We start from the raw sequence: 17,926 nt of genomic DNA, 5'->3' as shown, positions 1-17,926 counted from the left end.
AAAAATTGGAATTTAGTTTCTATATTTTCATTTTTTAGAATTTAACTACTTTGCTTTTCACATTTCAAAATTGAAGATTAATTATGAACCTTGTTAATATTTTTTTGTTAAATTTATTGGTGTGATGTCATAATTATGTGATTAAAAAAATAATATTATAATAAACTTGAATTTAAAAAACAGATTTTAACAGTATTAATAGTTAAATTTAAATTTTAAATCTAAAAAATATAGTGGCTAAATAACTAAAAATAAAGAGTAAATTTTAAATTTTAAAAAAATCTAATAAATAAATAGATCGAAAAGTCATTTGCGTTTTAACTCGTCCTCCACCTATAAAACTAGCGTGGTTTTCTTCTCCCACTACCACAACCTCAAATATACCTATCCACCGATCTTATTCACAATTTACCCCCAAATAATGTTGAAGCCACATGTTTACCATCCTCACACCACCACCAAAACCCTAGCCTCGCCATTGCATAAGCCATTTTCCCACGGCACTGCCCTCGCATTTCTTCCTTTCAACGCCTGTTCTTCATTGGGCAAGACAGCGAAACCTTTTAAAGCCAGGGTTGTTCCGAACAAAATCAAAGCTGCGGTAGACGTTAACTTGACCGATGATGGTATCCTAACTGACTACACTGTGAAAGGTGTGATCACAGTTAAACAAACTGTAGGTGGTTTCCTCTCCAACTTAGGGTTAAGTAGAGGGATAGATGATATCCAAGACTTGCTCGGCAAATCAATCCTCTTGGAGCTTGTCAGTCTCGAGCTGGACCCCAGTAAGTGATCATCAAACTAATTTCGCTGTTTCCTTCCCCCCCCCCCCAAAAAAAAGGAGAAAATTTTAGAGCTTCTTTCTTCCCAGCTCCAACTATATATATACATATCCAAAGGCAGATTCAAAAAAAAAAAATGGAACCAGTGGCAATGGGCAGAGATTGTTTTATGCAACATCGTTGCATTCTATATCAATTTTCATGGACGTTGTCTACATCCATACATAACAACTCCCATGTTTGAATTCAAAGCACTCTATGTCACTTTTTATTAAATGATTTTTTTAATATATTATAACTTATGCTACGGTATACCTGATATATATATATATATATGAATAAAGCATATGTAAAATGTTTACAAAATACATATAATATTCATGGAAGTCATAAAAGTATAATATATAATATAATATGCTTGTATATATTATTTTAGTATTATATGTAGATTATAATGATAAATTTAATCTTTGTTTATATTTTTTTATTAATTTGATTCTTATTTTACTTTTTCTTTTAAAAATTGACTTTAACGATAAATCTTTTTAAAAGTGTTGAATTATTTTTTAATGAAAGATTAATTAAAATGTTAAATTTTTATACATGAGTATTTTATTTTATTTTTTTAATATCTTATAATTTTATTTTATTTTTGTTAAAAGTAAAACAGAGGAAATAAAGGTCAATCACGTGGGTTTGAGATTTGAGATCTATCAATAGATTTGAGATGTCTCATAAATCACGTCTAGTCATTGAAAGAACATTTGGGGACTATTTATTTAATTACCTAACTATTAATATAATTTTAACAAAATGTTCAAATATTACTGTTGTTTTATAAAAGCTTAAAACTGATTAAACAATTAAAAATTTATAACTTCTTAAAAGTTATTTTAACCTTGTAAAGATTTTTAAAAATTTAAAATACTATATTTTCAAAAAATAATTTATAGGTTATTACCAAAAAGAGAAGGGATTGTTAATTTTATTCTAAAACTGCTTCAAACTATAAAAAGATGTATACCAAATTATTTAAAACATATTGAAGTAAATATATTTTGTATTAAATCTAAGCACTTTTTGTATTTTATTTAAATGAAAAATGAAAAATGTTTAAAGAATAAAACTTAATTTAAAATTTTAAAAATAATTAAATATATTTTAATTTATAAACATACAATCAACCCAAATAAGTATTGACATCTAATTTTTCAAAATTTTAGACTAATTGTAAATACCTTTTGGCATTTTAAGAACTAGGGTTAAAATCTTAATACAATCATATTGGCAATGTAGAAAAATATATGTATTTACAAAAAACAAATAAAATGTAATGTTGAAAATGCAGAAACGGGGCAAGAGAAGGAGACGATCAAAGCGTATGCACATCGAGTAAAACAGAAGGGTGACGACGTGACGTATGAGGCGGAATTCAAAGTAGGCCAAGATTTTGGGGAAATAGGTGCTGTGGTCGTTGAAAATGAACATCACAAAGAGATGTTTTTGGTGGAGATCGTGCTTGATGGTCTCACTGATCCTATTACCATCAGCTGTAACTCTTGGGTTAACTCCAAGTTCGACAATCCTCAAAAGAGAGTCTTCTTCCCTCCCAAGGTTACGTTTCCCATCCTTAATTCCTTTTTCTTTTTATATTTTGGTTGAAAAAAAAGTAATATATCTAGTAGGGTACCTTTGCTCCAGATTAAAATATATCTCACTGCGCAGTGAGATGAAGCCAAAAAAATTGTCGTAATTAATTAACAATTTACTAAGAAGCCTAAAAACTTGGCCAAAACTTTACTCATGCGTGGTTTGCATGGCCAAAATGGCACTTCCAATCAATGAAAAAGACACAATTAGCCAAATATCTACCTAATTCAATGTATGGAGAGCAAGAGTAGACTGGGAAATTTTATAAACTTTTATAAATCAAAACAACTTTTTACAATTATTTTGAATATTCTCCAAAACAATGCTAAGGTGGGAAGACTTCATTAGTCATTGTTCATATAAGGCTAAGGTAGTGATGTGGTCATTCATTCTTTCATTCAACATAACCACATATTAATACAACTGAGATGTTGATTCTTTCAAGTTGGTATATATACTAAATTTTCTTCCCCCCATATTTTTTGATATCTTCTGGATTAATAACATGATTGTTATGGGATGTAATTCACACTAAGTTTCATAATAATTTAAAAATATAAATTTTATTTTTTAAAATAAGTAATTTGAAATTTAGATATTTTTAATGTAATAAAGCGATTAAATTTATATAAAAATAATATATTTTTAAATAAAACATTGATAGGGTATTTGATGTCGTAATTAAATAGCAGTTGGATATGATGTTCCAGCAAATTGAGACCATTAGGATTTAGATTAGACACTGGATGCAATTGGCAGAGACAAAAAAAAACGTCCTATCGGTGGTTGAATAATTAGTGTTCGTTCAAAAAAAAAATTAGTGTTCACAATTTTTGTGGTCCTTTTTATTTAATAGGTTTTGTTATTTTTAGAAAAGTAAAATGATTGTAATTAAACTGCGACTCTATATATCTCGATTTTTAGATGCTTTTTTAAAAACATCTATATCTTTCTTGTTTAAACACTTAAAAGCTCTTAATAATATATATATTCCATAATTTTATTAAAACATTTTAAAATATGGATGCACAATAAACTAGGATTGAAAGCGACTTATGAGTACGACCATGAGAGGAAAGATGAGACTTCGTTGTCGTGAAAAACTCCCATTTTGTTTTTGCTAGGAGATTCTGTTAATGCGAAACGTAGTTAGTCAATTACACAAATGGAGAATTTGAACTAATGAAAGGAAAACAACAACAAATAATTGGGACCTTTGAATATAAAAATAAAGGAAAATAAAGAAAAAAACATAGAACTACGGACCACTTTTACGAATTTAGACATTACTCCTTATGGACCGCTTTATGGGATTAGGACAACACTTGTTATGGACCGCACTAACACTGACAAAACCATTCAATGATACCGACGAAAGATTAACCTTATCTTCTTCAAATTTAGTCTGAGTTTTGGTTTTAATCACTTAATTAAAAAATTATAATTTGATTATTAAATTATTTAAATTTTTTATTTAAGTTGTTAAACTGTTAAAATTGATGTTATATAAATTTTTTTGTCCTTATTGTCTGCACTAAATAAAAACTCTCTTTCCTTATTCTTTTTTACTGTCCTATATTTTTTCATAAAATAATTTTAAAAGTAAAAAATCTATAAATAAATATTCAAATAATTTTTTTCTCCAATATTCTGACATATTTTTTGTAAAAGATGACCTCAAATAATTAAAAGAAAAAACAAAATATATGAATGCATCTGTTTGTAATTTTTTTCTAAAACATGTGGGTTCTTTAAACTCTTTTTTTTTTTATTCTAGCTCATATAGTTGCATTGTTGGAGAATAAGGGGCCCATTTTGGGATCACGGTTCCACTTCCCCATACAAAAATAGCTTCTTTTTTTTCCATATAACTAATATGCCACCAAAATTGCTCACTGATGCTGAAAGTACTCATTTAATGTCACCAAAAAAAAATTCCTTTAATGTATTCACTTCCCCGCCACACAATCACCTTACACAGCACAGATTATTATTATCAAAGAGGATTGCCGTGCATTTAATTAATTTGAAATGATAACACAGTCATACTTGCCGTCACAAACACCAAGCGGATTAAAGAGAATGAGAAAGGAAGAGTTGCAGGCATTGAGAGGGAACGGCGTGGGAGAGCGCAAGTCTTTTGAGAGGATATACGACTATGATGTTTATAATGATCTGGGCGACCCTGATTCTGATCTCAAGAAGAAAAGACCAGTGCTCGGCGGCAATAAACAGTTCCCTTACCCTAGACGTTGCCGGACTGGTCGCCCTCGCTGTGAATCAGGTACTTCCTAAACATATCCAATCAGCAGCTGTTACGTCAAACTGTTCAATCACTTGAAAATTGTCTCTTGTCGGAACCTTTTGGGGACCAAATCAATCCATCAATGGGGTGGCTACCACTTGGCGGTTTAATGACCATTAAAAACGTGCATCTTATCACTGTACAATTGATCTATTTGTCATAATCTTAAATAAATCTAAAATGGATATCGTTCAAACAAGAAGAGCTAAATTGAATATCACGATATTTAAAATTAATATCTATTTTTATGTAAAATCATGATATTTTAATAACTTTATAATTAATTTAAAATTTGTGATATCAATTCAATCAAAATATTAAATACACTATAAATAATTTTCGTGTGATACCAACAAAAAACTAATTTTCTAGTAAAAATTGTAAAGAGTTCTCAAAAGAATTATTTTTTAGACACTAGATAACAAAATATTATATCATTATTACTATTTAAACAAACTCGCAAACTCAAATCTATCAAACGATGTGAAATTTAAACTTTAATTAATTTATTTCTTTATAAGATTCTAAAACCCTAATCTTTACAATTTAAAATTTTAATCCCTATGTTCTAAACTCCTTAAATTTTAAATTTTACTTACCTTTAAACTTTAACCCTTACCCTAAACCCTTTAAATCACAAACCTTAAACTTCTAAAGGTTAAAATAAGTTATAAGTCCCAACACTCTTTGTAAAATTGAAATTTAGTCCATATATTTTTTATTTCTAAGAATTTAGTCCTATTTTTCAAATTTCAAAATTTAGGCTCAAAGGTTAATATTGTTAAAATTGTTTTGTTAAATTCAGGTTCATTACCATATCATTTTTTAATTACATTACTATAAATTGAGTATTTTTTAATGTCAAAATATTACACCAATAAATCTAACAAAAAAACTAACAATGCTAATAATTGTACTTATATTTTGAAATCTAGAAAGTAGAGTGGACTTTTATAAAAACAATATTTAAAAAAATTAATTTTCAAAAATGGTATTAGATCTATATTATTTATGAAAACATGTTGTTTTCTACAGTGACATTGGGTGTTGCCTAACACATTAGCAGAACTACCCTAACTTTTTCCTAATTATCATGTAATCATTAGGTTTTAAAAAATAATTTTTTATTAGTGCTGTTTGACTAGAGGCGTTCATGTATCGGGTCGGGCCTAAACATGATATTAACATATTTTTATGCTTGCTCAAGCTCGACTTGGCTTAAAATACGAGTTTAAATTACAAAGATTAACTCAAACCATTACAGATCCACCCATATTATTTTTTAAAAAATATTTATATCATTTTAATTTAATATTTAATAATTCTATATATTTTCTATTGAATTTTTTAGTCTTCTTAACATTATTTTAATGTTTATATTAGTGTAGTATTATATATTTAGTGTAGGTTTATTTTTTAATGTATTATAAATTACATAATATGAAGTATTATAAATTTAAAAATGGGTCGAGTCGGGCTAGACCCGAACCTTGAATGTTCAAGTGCAAGAATAGCCTAAACGGGTCTAATTTTTTTTACCTCAAGCCTATTTTTTGGGCCTAATATTTTTGCCCAAACTCTCTCAAATTTTGGGGGCCCTTCGGGCTTGGATAAGTAGCTCGACCCATGAATAAGTCTACACCTGATACATTGACAGCACCATACTGAAGTGTGATAAACTAAAACATTTAGGAACTTGATATGAAACTTGCCCATTTTAGATTGGTTGTTGTAAAAAAAAAAAAACTTAAAAGGTGTGGTCTAATAGTGTGGCAGCACCAAATATGTTATAAGGGATAATTAAACCTTCATTGCTTATTATTTTTTTAAGGTACTTCCAGTTTTTAAATAACCATTTTAATCCCTCTCATTACATGAAACCTGTTCTTTTTCTTTCTTTTTTTCTTTTTTTTTACACGAAAAGATGGTGGCTAAAATTTAGTTTTAATCCTTCTCTTATCTTGAGATTATATAATAATGGTTAATTTTTAGCTTTGATCATTATATTTGGCTCAAATTTGAAATTCAATCTCTATATTTTATTTTTGAAATTAAAATTTAATTTTGACACAATTTGATATATCAACTCTTATAATGCCATTAGTTAAATTAAATACTTTATTTTTTAAAATATTGAAGTAAATTTTTAAGAAATATTAAACACCATTAAAATTCATTATTAAATTCAAGTTCATTATAATGTCACTTTTTGTTATATGGATAACAAGAGAATTTTTTTAATTTCAATATGTTACATTGATAAATTTAATAGAAGAGTTATAATGGTGTAAACAAATAAACTTAAATTTTTTAATTCAAAAACAAAGTAACTAAACTCTTGAAAATAAAAAGTATAAAAACTAAATTTCAAATATATAAAGAATATAAAAACATTGAGCGTATTTTAACCTTTAAAATTTTGCCCTATATTTAACAAAAAAAATAAAATAATCCAGTGTAAGGGTGAGCATATATACATTAAAAGCTCATCTATAAGTTTAAATTCCATATATTCTATATTTGAAGTCCCACAAAATGGAAGGACCTTAAAAAGAAAAAATAACCAAGGAAGGGTTTATGAAGCAATTATTCCCTAAAACATATTTGATGCCCCCACATTGTCGTGGCACCATTAAGTTAATTTTTTTACAATAGCCAAGCTAAAAGGGGAAATTTTCATATTAAGTCCTTAAACGTTTTAGTTTATCAAACTTCAGTCTGATGCTGTTAATGTATCTAGCTGCACCAATAATTTTTTTTTTTAAAACCTGATGATTGGATGATGATTAAGAAAAAGTTAGGGTGAAGCCGCGTGATTTTACTGTAGAAAACAATATCTTTTTCGTAAATAATCTAGATGTAATATCATTTTCGTAATTAATATTTTTTAATATTATTTTTATAAAAGAATCCATAAAAAGGTTAAATTATTAAAAATAAAAAAAATAATAAAAGGATTAGGTTTAAAATTTATGAAAAATATTAAAAACTTATGACGATTCTAAATTCTGAACTCATTATATCATCAACTAAACCTAGTGGAACAAAAAAACCCATAAACCGTGTCTACTATCATTATTTATTAATTTTATTTAACTAATCAACATTAATTAGGATTAAAATATTATTAAGAAGAATTAACCTGACCTTTGAAAGTGTAAAATATTAATTAAAAATCCTTTTAAAAATATGAAATAGCATATTTCAATTGGATTCTTGAAGATAAGATGATTCTAATATAATCAGTGAACTTAGATAAAGATTCATTAACTGATTAAATAAATAAATACAGATCCAGAATCGGAGACAAAGAGTAATATGTTCTACGTGCCAAGGGATGAGTGTTTCTCGGAGGTGAAGCAACTGACATTCTCGGCAAAGACGGTGTACTCGGTGTTTCATGCGGTGGTCCCAGCGCTTCAGACGGCGATTGTAGATAAGGATCTTGGGTTCCCATACTTCACAGCCATCGACCAACTGTTCAATGAGGGGGTTGACTTGCCTCCCCAGGAGGGAAACAATATGTGGAGAGAAATTCTTCCTAGACTACTCAAGGCCATTTCTGACAGTGACAATGCCTTGCGCTTCGAAATTCCTGAAACCATGGAACGTTAGTTCTCTCTCTCAGATAGTCACTTTAACTTGTTAGATTACTTTAATTTTATTTTGCATGATTATTTAATCGATTGCTAATTTGTTCTGTTTTTTTTTTCTGAAGGAGACAAATTCTTTTGGTTTAGGGATGAGGAATTCGCTCGACAAACTCTTTCTGGGATCAACCCATATGCTCTTCAATTGGTCACGGTATGATAGTTATCTTAAAAATAATAGAAAAAAAAGAACTTTCAAATTATACCTACCTAATTGTCGATGTTAGTCTCAAGGTATCTGAAAATGTGTAAAATTAAAAGACTCAACCTGAGTACTAAAATATCTAATACTTAATGCTAGCTGCTTCTACGAAAGCATCGGTTCATATCATTTGTGTAAGTTTTAAGCTTGTTGGTACCATATCCACGGTTCCAACTTTGCGCGCAAAAACCCATCCCATATCCGATATAAAATTTATATAATTATGCTTGCTCAAATATATATATAGTTATGCAAGTATTGGTTAAATGATAATTTCATAGCTCGGTTAAAATTGCATTTGTGCATACTTTATGGGGCATGCAAAAAGAAATAGAATGGAACTGTTTTAAGGCCCAAAGGTTTGATAGTTTCCAAAAAAACCCTATAGGAATGGCCACTGAAGAGCAAACTTGATCCTGCAATCTACGGCCCCCCGGAATCGGTAATCACCAAAGAGATGGTCGAGCAACAAATCCGAGGTTTCTGCTCATTGGAGGAGGTACCCAAGTTGTCCGTGTACTCATTCAAATGTTGACGCTAAACAAACTTTTTTAATTAATTATGTTCTTCATGTGTAGGCATTGGAGCAAAAAAAGTTGTTTGTCCTAGATTACCATGACCTGTTACTACCATACGTGAAGAAAGTTAGACAGCTTCCAGGGACAACATTATATGGATCACGCACGCTATTTTTCTTAAACCCGGACGAGACTCTGAGGCCTTTGGCCATCGAGCTAACTCGCCCCCCTATGGATGGGAAGCCACAGTGGAAGGAAGCATATAGGCCTTCTTGGCATTCTTCAGGTGTCTGGCTTTGGAGGCTTGCTAAAGCTCATGTGCTTGCTCACGATTCCGGCTATCACCAGCTTATTAGTCACTGGTATATATTTCTACCAAGTTTCTTCATAAGTATGTGATAATCAATATTGCCTTATAAATCAGAGTTACACGTAACTGTTGAATTTCTGTTGCAGGCTAAGAACCCATTGTTGTACTGAACCTTATATAATTGCTACAAATCGACAACTCAGTGAAATGCATCCAATCTATAGACTGCTCCATCCCCATTTCCGTTACACAATGGAAATCAATGCACTAGCTCGAGCCTATCTAATAAATGCTGATGGGATCATTGAGACCTCCTTCAGCCCTGGCAAGTATTCTATGGAGATTTGTTCTGTTGCTTATGACCTTCTATGGCGATTTGATCATGAAGCACTCCCCGCAGACCTAATTAGCAGGTATTTAGAATCTGCCTTTCCAGATATATTTGAAAATTTCACAGCAATTAATTTATTAACAAATTTCTTCATTACTAGGGGGATGGCTGTTGAAGATCCAGATGCTCCTCATGGCCTAAGGTTAACGATCAAGGATTACCCTTTTGCCAATGATGGACTGGTTCTCTGGGATATTCTCAAAGAATGGGTCTCTGATTATGTGAACCATTACTATCCAGAGGCAAGCCTAGTGGAGTCAGACGAAGAGCTTCAAGCATGGTGGACCGAAATCCGTACGGTTGGGCATGGTGACAAGAAAGATGAACCCTGGTGGCCTGTCCTCAAAACACCACAAGACTTGATCCAAATTGTTACAACCATCACTTGGGTAACCTCAGGTCATCATGCATCTGTCAACTTTGGACAATATACCTATGCCGGTTACTTTCCCAGCAGGCCAACGATTGCTAGAAAGAATATGCCAACCGAAGAGGCAACTGAAAGAGATTGGGAGTTTTTCATGAATAAACCTGAAGTTTTACTCCTACTGTGCTTCCCTTCACAAATTCAAGCTACCACGGTGATGGCTATTTTGGATGTGTTATCGAACCATTCTCCGGACGAGGAGTACTTGGGAGAAAAATCGGAGTTGGCATGGGCCAAAGATCCTGTGATACAAGCAGCGTTTGAAAAATTTAATGGGAGGTTAATGGAGCTTGAAGGGATTATTGATGAGAGGAATGCAAACAAGGATTTGAGGAACAGAAATGGTGCTGGGATTGTGCCATATGAGTTTTTGAAGCCGTTCTCTGAGCCTGGGGTCACTGGGAAGGGAGTTCCATATAGCATCTCCATCTGAGCTTAATATCTCAAATTGTTCTGTTATGGGATGCTCGAATGCCTTCGGGGTATGGTATGGACATGTGTCTACTTGAAATAAAATTGACCTCTTTAAAATAAAAATAAAATTGAGAGCTTGAAATAACTCAAAAACGATCTGAATTGAAACAAGTAAAAGCGATCACATAAACGTAATACAACACTTAAAGGTCAAATTTCCTCTGAAAGACAATTACTCATCCATGTATTTGAATATAAATGATTCTATCCAAACAAAATTAAAGATGGGGATAGGCTTGTCTTGATTCTTGAACAACTGAGTCAAGCTCATGGCCCACTTAGCCCGCTTTAAAAGGAAAAAAAGAAGAAGTTCACAGTTTTGCACATACACCATGGCATGCCTCCACATTGCTAAAATTCTTATTCTCCAAGAAAGCCACCGAATTGCAAAGGCTCACAACTAAAGCCAGGCTTCTTATGGATTCTCTTTTCTTTCATCACCTTTCTTACATTCTCCACAGCTCCCCATTCTTCATCAGCAGCATAAATATTTGATAGTGTAACCAACCCACCCGGCCTTCTCAATTCCATTTTAAGAATTTCCTCGCCCATCAACTTTGCCAAATCTTTTCTCCCATGAACTTTACAACCATTGAAGAAAGCACCAACGATCGAGTTTGTAACTCCGAATGGCATTTCCTTCAACAACTCATAAGCTTCTACCATCTTCCCGGAACGGCATAACATATCAACAACACAAGCATAATGTTCTTTGGCACCTTCAATCCCGTAGCTTTGTTTCATTGACCCAAATATCCTCAAACCTTCCTCGACATAACCACCGTGGCTGCAGGCTGAAAGAACACAAGTTAGAGTCGCATCGTTTACCTGCACCCCTTCTTCCTGCATCCTTTCGAACATCGTTATTGCGGATTCAACCATGCCATGCTTCCCATAGCATCCGATTAAAGCATTCCAAGATGCTGCATTTTTACTAGGAACGTTATCAAAGACATTCCTAGCATCTTTCACGCTGCCACATTTGGAATACATGTCAATAAGAGCACTAGCAATAAACACATTGGCATCCAGTCCCAATCTATAAATCAAGCAATGAATTTCTCTACCTTTTTCAATAGAACCTGTCAATCCACATGCTGGGAGAAATCCAGTTACAGTCACATGATTTGGTTTAATCCCAGAAACTAACATATGTCGAAACAAGTTGAATGCTTCAAAAGGACAATGGCCTTGAGCAAAACCGGAAATAATAGTGTTCCAAGTAACCAAATCAGGAAGCAAACCTTCTTTAGTCATTCTACCAAAAAGAGCCAATGCAGCACGGATATCTCCCCTTCTAGCAAACGCAGTTATCATCACATTCCAAGTGAACTCATTAGGCTGCAAATCTTCCAATTTCATCCTCTCAAACAAACCCAGAGCTTCTTCGTTCTTTCCCACATTGCAATAACCAGAAATCATGGATGTCCAAGAAGCAACATCTCTCTCAGCCATTCTATCGAACATTTTCCTTGCATAACTCACATTTCCGCATTTACAATACATATCTATCAAACCGTTACCAACATTTACATCGGTTTCCAAACACAACTTGTTAACAACAGCATGGACCTCCTTTCCTTTATTCAAATTCATGAGCCCGACACAAGCTTTCAAAACAACAGAAAATGTGAACTTATTGCAAAGGTTTATTGATTCAGACATCAAAGAAAAGTATCCAATTGCCTCTTTAAAGTAGCCATTAAAAGCAGAGGCTAAAACCATCCAGTTCAAGGCAAAAACATTTGGGGTTTTGATTTTTCCAAACATGGAACCTGAAGATTTCAAATCTCCACAACCAGCGTACATCCCAACAAGCTTTGAACTCAAAGATAAAACTTCCATATCAGTCCCAGTAAGTAACAACCGAGCATGAAGTTGCTTGCCTGGCTTCAAGGCTTTGGCTTTTATACACTTCTGCAACAACAAGGCAATGTAATCTAAAGAGAAGGTTTGTCTGAAAAACTTCGTATTTTTCATTGTTGTACAAGGCTTTCAGTGAATACCCATACATTAGTAACAGCCATTAATCTGTGACTGATTTCTAATTGGAAGAGATCCGAAAATAGAGGGTAACGAGGCCTTCTTTTTTAAACTAAATCTGAAGTTATTAAAGTATTGATAAGTTTATTTTTTAAATTTTAAAAATTATAAAATAATAATTAATAACTCAATTATCTAAAGTTTTTATTGGGTAAATGATTTTTTATTATTTAAAATAAAACACTTATATAATTTTATTAATAATTTAATATATACATTAGGTTATAATTTTATATCTTTTTGTTGTTATAGTATAGATATAATGCTAAATAGATAAATGATAAGACATGTTGCATTTTTTAGGAGAAGATCCAAGTTCAAATTTTGAAGATGATTTTGTTGAAAGGAACAATCACAAAACTTGAACATGAATTATGAAATGATCATAAAAATATTTAAAAAATTGATTTAATGAAAATAATCCCAGCATAGAGTAAGGCAGTAAAAACGCCTGAAGTCTATAAAATGAGCACAACAAAATATGAATGAGATTGGGCTTGCTTTACCAAAAGCTTTGAAAAGTAAAACTTAACCATATTTATTAATATTGGCTGCACATAAAATCAACTTCGTCTGGTAGGGATGGGCTGCTCCCTGGTGCCATCATCCATGAAAGCATCCCTGCTACACGATTGTTGCAGGAAACTCAGATCTATTGCTTCATAAATCTCCTTTAGATAGGGCAACAAAAAAGCCTAAACTAAAACTTATCCCTAGAATAGCGTTCAGACATATTGAAACTAACAACTTATTCCTTTTGCAGCATTAATTAGACATATTTAAACAAAAGATTGACAGAAATTCATGCACTGAAAGCATATGGACATGGGCATGGTGGAATGGGGACTTCCACAACTCCTTCAAGCATCTGTGAGACTACTCTCATGGTGGGTCTGAGCGATGGATCTTCTTGAATACACCAGATGGCAACTTGCACAAACCTTTCGACTTTTGCTATGTCATTCAAGGCATCAATGTCGTTTTCAACTAGTGCATCTAATGTGCCTTCGCAGTAGCAGTCATAAGCCCAATCAGTTAAAATTGCTCTCTCTTCCATGTTGCTCTCCATGTCTACACTTCTTCGACAACATGTGAGTTCCAGCAGCAGCACTCCAAAGCTATAAACATCCACCTTCACGGTTATCGGCAGGTTCCTAAACCACTCCGCTGCCACGTATCCTTTGGTTCCTCGAATAACGGTATTGGTATGGCTCTGGTTCATTACCAAAAGCTTTGCCAATCCAAAGTCTGAAATCTTTGCATTGTAATGCTCATCTAGCAGAATGTTCTGAGGCTTTATATCACAGTGAATAATCTGCGTGCTGCATTCTTCATGCAAGTAGAGGAGCCCTCTTGCAATCCCCAAAGCAATCTGAATTCTTTGGCTCCAACTAGGCCTTGAGCCACCGAAAAGGAAGCTTGCTAGACTGCCATTGCTCAAGTACTCATAAACCAGTAACCTATTATCTCCATCATCACAGAATCCGAGCAATCGGACGAGGTTCCTGTGATGCGTTTGACCGATTACATTCACTTCAGTCTTGAATTCTTTGTCATGATAACCCTGTACCAAAGTATTGATCAATCTTTTCACAGCAACCTGAGTGACATAACTCATTTGTAATGTCCCTTTGTAAACAATGCCGAAAGCTCCCCTTCCTAATTCTTCTTTGAACTCATTTGTAGCATCCACAAGCTCTTTGTAAGTAAAAGACCGCAAATTTGTTTCCACGATAACTTCATTCACTGGCAAGGGTTTGTGTTTCTTTTGGTAGATCAAGAATACAGAGCCACCAAGTGCTGATAATGCAAGGATCAGAGTTTCCTTGTTCTTGTTCTTCTGCGTTTCTTGATTGGGAAAATAAGGACAGAAGGGAGGTCGACCCCCTTTCCTAACTTTGAGAAGAGCTTTTCCCCCATCAAGACCGGGATCGAGTCTTCCATTCGACAGTGGTAGCTTCTTCTTCCAACACTTATCACCTAGTCTAAAAATGGCAACGGCACACATACAGTCATGCAAGCAAGATTCTCTGCATTGGTCTTCAATAAAAGGCTCCAAGAGTGCATAATCAGCTAGTGGCCAATCCACATTTGTAAGCTCTTCAAACTCATACAGGTCTTCCGCAGGAGCTGCTTCTTGTTCACAATTCTGAGTGAAGTTAGGCTTTCAATTGCCATACTGGTTACTTGGATCAATTAAAGTATAACCCCTGGGACATCCACAACTCGGCCTCTTCTCCGCGTTGAGACTGCATATACTGTTGAAACCACAGACGCCGCTACTTGCACCAACAGTAGCTGCTGTGCAAATATTATCAGGCTCAGACCAAAGAGCAGTCCAGCTTGCAATCTTTCCGGTGGAAGCCTTGGGGTGAGAGTATAGTGTGAAAACTCCGTCGAAATCGAGAGTTGCTCTGTAGTAAAAGTCTTTAGCTGAGCCTGTTATTGTAGGTGTTAGAACGGATCTTTCTTCATTTTCTCTCGAAACAAACAAGTAGCCTGATTCATTGAAGACTAATTGGAAACCAGGACTGGATGAATTGGGATCTCCAGCAGTCCCACTTTTATAATAAGGGTCATTAACATGTTTACTAGGCAAGTTTACGGTAGCAAGAACAAGATCACCATCTGATTGCAAAACCATTTGAAACCTCCCCTTGGAAAAGTTGGTCTCTGATTGCCGGGACGAAAGCGCTACCCCCTTATCAAGTATCTGTGATGGCAACACAGTATCCGCGGGATCTTTGAAGCTCTCCCAAAGTATAGATCTACCTCCTAGAAGCTTAAAATTACCACTGTCATCCATAATACCGCTATCAACAACCCCACTCCTGGTCTCACTATTCCATAGCAGTTCCCCTTGGGGACTATTAAGAACAAACCCTCTATCAGCAAGCTGTAACTTTGATCCCCTTGGTGCAGGGCTGTCGCCATTTGCATACCAAACAAGAGTGTTTTCTGGTATTTTATTATACCAAATAGCGAGCAAGAAGAGATTCTTGTTATTGCTGAGTTGGTGAAAACCAAAGGCAAAATCACCTGAGGGAGAAACCCATGGATGGGAATTTTCATGAGCAGAGAGAGAAGCACCCACCGTTACATTACCAACAGTTTGAGCATCAGCCCAAATAGGCAGCAAAAGTAGAAAGGAAATGAGAGGAAAGATTCCCAAAGCCATCAGAAGAAACTAGTGTTTGGATAGATGGATTCGTAAAATTAGTGAAGCTAAAGAATGATAGATATTTTAAGCTTATAACTTGACAAAAGTTGTGGAATTTGCTTACATCAAGTGAAACTCCTCTGTCCTGTCATAGGCTTGCTGAAATAGAGATGGATGGTAGAAATTTCAACATTTTCGTTTGTTTTACACGTATCTTGCCAACATCATAAAGGTTGTACTATGAAAAATATAATTTAGTCAATATTAATTATTATTGCATATAAATTATAAATAATTTTATTAAGAGTTTATAAATTTTTATTATTTTATTTAAAAATTATTTCTAATTTGTAAATCGAATTAATGTTGTAGCCAGAAGGGGGGCAACACCTGTCAAAAATTAAGTCTATGACCATGCAGTAATAATAATAATTAATAAATAGATAATACTTTTTCTCCTTTGTAAGAATTTAGAGTCTTCAGTGAGCGTCTAAGTAGGGGAAATAATTATTTCAGACTAATAACAGTAACATAAGAAACTCTTGAGGAGTCAACTTGTCAATCGGAGTAAATAGTGCTTCCAGAAACATTGAATGAAACGGAGAAAATAAAAACCGAACACAACCAGTCAAAATGCAAACACTACCAGACTAAAGCGTAAGATTTGGTTTTAGAACATACTGGAACATCTACCAAAAAAAAAATTTATTGGAACTTTTTTAAATTAAAATTTCATGAGCAAAAAAGTTGTGTCCTTTAATAGTAGAGTTAATATCATGACAAACCATAAAGCTACGTAGAAATTGCATACAAATCGGGATAAGCTCAGTGATTAAAGCTGAACTATGGGCGACGCTTGTTGCTTGGGATGCTGGCTTTCGCATGATCGAGCTGGAGTGTGACAATATTTCGGAGATAAATTTAATCGAAGGAAACAACTCAGGGGACAACTACTGAGAGGCATCATTGAGCTTTGCAACAGAGGTTCACTCATATATTCAGAGAATTAGAAAACCGAGTTGCCTATAATTATATGGCAGGAGCCACAGCTGCCAATGCATTCCTGCTGCAGCGTTTTGAGCATCCACCCGAAGGAGTTTGCAGTCTGTTGCGTTGAAATCATTTTTTTGAATCGACTTTTTATAGAAAACGAAATGAAAATAAAAATGAAAACAAAAAAGGGGAATCGTCACAAATCTTTTTTTATAAAGTATGATCGGGCTACCTTATAAACTGATTGTTTTAATAAACAGTTTGATTTATTAAAATAAAAATTTTTGGTCTACTAGGAAACGGGTTCGGGAGTTGGTTACGCACGAGGAAGGGTTAGCACCCTCGTAACGCTCGAAATTGGTTCCTAGTTGATTAATTAATGTCTTGGTGTCGGAAATTAAAAATTTGGAAAGGGTTTAAAAATAAGATCTCTTCTTGTATCAATGTACTTTTTAGTCAAATCTTTTGAATAAACATATAAAAGGACATCTTATCTCGAAGTAACAAAATGTCATATTCTGTAAGTTAGGATACGACATCTTGAATCCTCGAAAATAAGCTTACCATTTATTTTATTATCAAATCTCATGCATTTTAATTTTGAAAGGATATTCGGTCATTTAGATTTAACGAGAAAATTGAAACCCCATAAATTAGGTAATGACTTTTCAAGTCTCCAAATACGAAATATTGTCTATCTTCAAATTTTCGTTTTTTGAGTAATAACAAACGCAATATTTAAAATGATGGGCACTTATCTTCTATTTAAATATAGTGTATGGGGTAGTGATGATGAATAATAAGTTAATACAGAAATGTCATGATAGCAATAACGTAATTATAATAATAACATTGATATTGTTAATCACATCATGGTAATAATGAACGAATAATGTAATTTTTAGATAAACATAAAAGATGAAATATGCACAAAAATAAATAAACATAACATGAGGTTATCAAAAATAAATGATAAGTTAACACGAAATAAATTAATAATGACGGTAATAAAAAAATTTGC

The 17,926-nt window shown here is 33.2% G+C and overlaps 2 protein-coding genes and 1 pseudogene across 2 annotated transcripts; 1 reads left to right on the top strand and 2 right to left on the bottom strand.

Moving 5' to 3' along the window:
* Nucleotides 1-300: 300 nt before the first annotated feature.
* On the top strand, nt 301-10,794 carry LOC107906745 (linoleate 13S-lipoxygenase 2-1, chloroplastic). The gene is made up of 9 exons (XM_016833843.2): nt 301-785; nt 2,131-2,396; nt 4,476-4,716; nt 8,030-8,347; nt 8,456-8,541; nt 8,978-9,088; nt 9,168-9,469; nt 9,564-9,830; nt 9,909-10,794. Exons 1-9 carry the CDS (start codon nt 422-424, stop codon nt 10,666-10,668), a joined length of 2,715 nt encoding a protein of 904 aa, XP_016689332.1. The 5' UTR covers nt 301-421; the 3' UTR covers nt 10,669-10,794.
* LOC107906747 (pentatricopeptide repeat-containing protein At5g59600) lies at nt 10,792-12,689 on the bottom strand. The gene has a single exon (XM_016833844.2). The coding sequence runs from the start codon at nt 12,687-12,689 to the stop codon at nt 11,070-11,072; it is 1,620 nt and encodes a 539-aa protein (XP_016689333.1). The 3' UTR covers nt 10,792-11,069.
* Nucleotides 10,792-16,095, bottom strand: LOC107906746 (G-type lectin S-receptor-like serine/threonine-protein kinase LECRK3; annotated as a pseudogene).
* Nucleotides 16,096-17,926: the final 1,831 nt, after the last annotated feature.

The sequence above is a fragment of the Gossypium hirsutum genome, chromosome D05 (assembly GCF_007990345.1).
Source record: "Gossypium hirsutum isolate 1008001.06 chromosome D05, Gossypium_hirsutum_v2.1, whole genome shotgun sequence".
NCBI lineage: Eukaryota > Viridiplantae > Streptophyta > Magnoliopsida > Malvales > Malvaceae > Gossypium > Gossypium hirsutum.
The sequence above is the reverse complement of the archived record's forward strand: the minus strand, read 5'-3'. Positions and strand labels throughout refer to the sequence as shown.

Bases quoted from the DNA above. Each gene is read 5' to 3' on its own strand.
- LOC107906745 (XM_016833843.2), top strand. From the start codon at position 422: ATGTTGAAGCCACATGTTTACCATCCTCACACCACCACCAAAACCCTA. The intron at 2,397-4,475 runs GTTACGTTTCCC...ATGATAACACAG, and splicing joins GAGTCTTCTTCCCTCCCAAG to TCATACTTGCCGTCACAAAC. The intron at 4,717-8,029 runs GTACTTCCTAAA...AAATAAATACAG, and splicing joins TCGCCCTCGCTGTGAATCAG to ATCCAGAATCGGAGACAAAG.
- LOC107906747 (XM_016833844.2), bottom strand. From the start codon at position 12,689: ATGAAAAATACGAAGTTTTTCAGACAAACCTTCTCTTTAGATTACATT.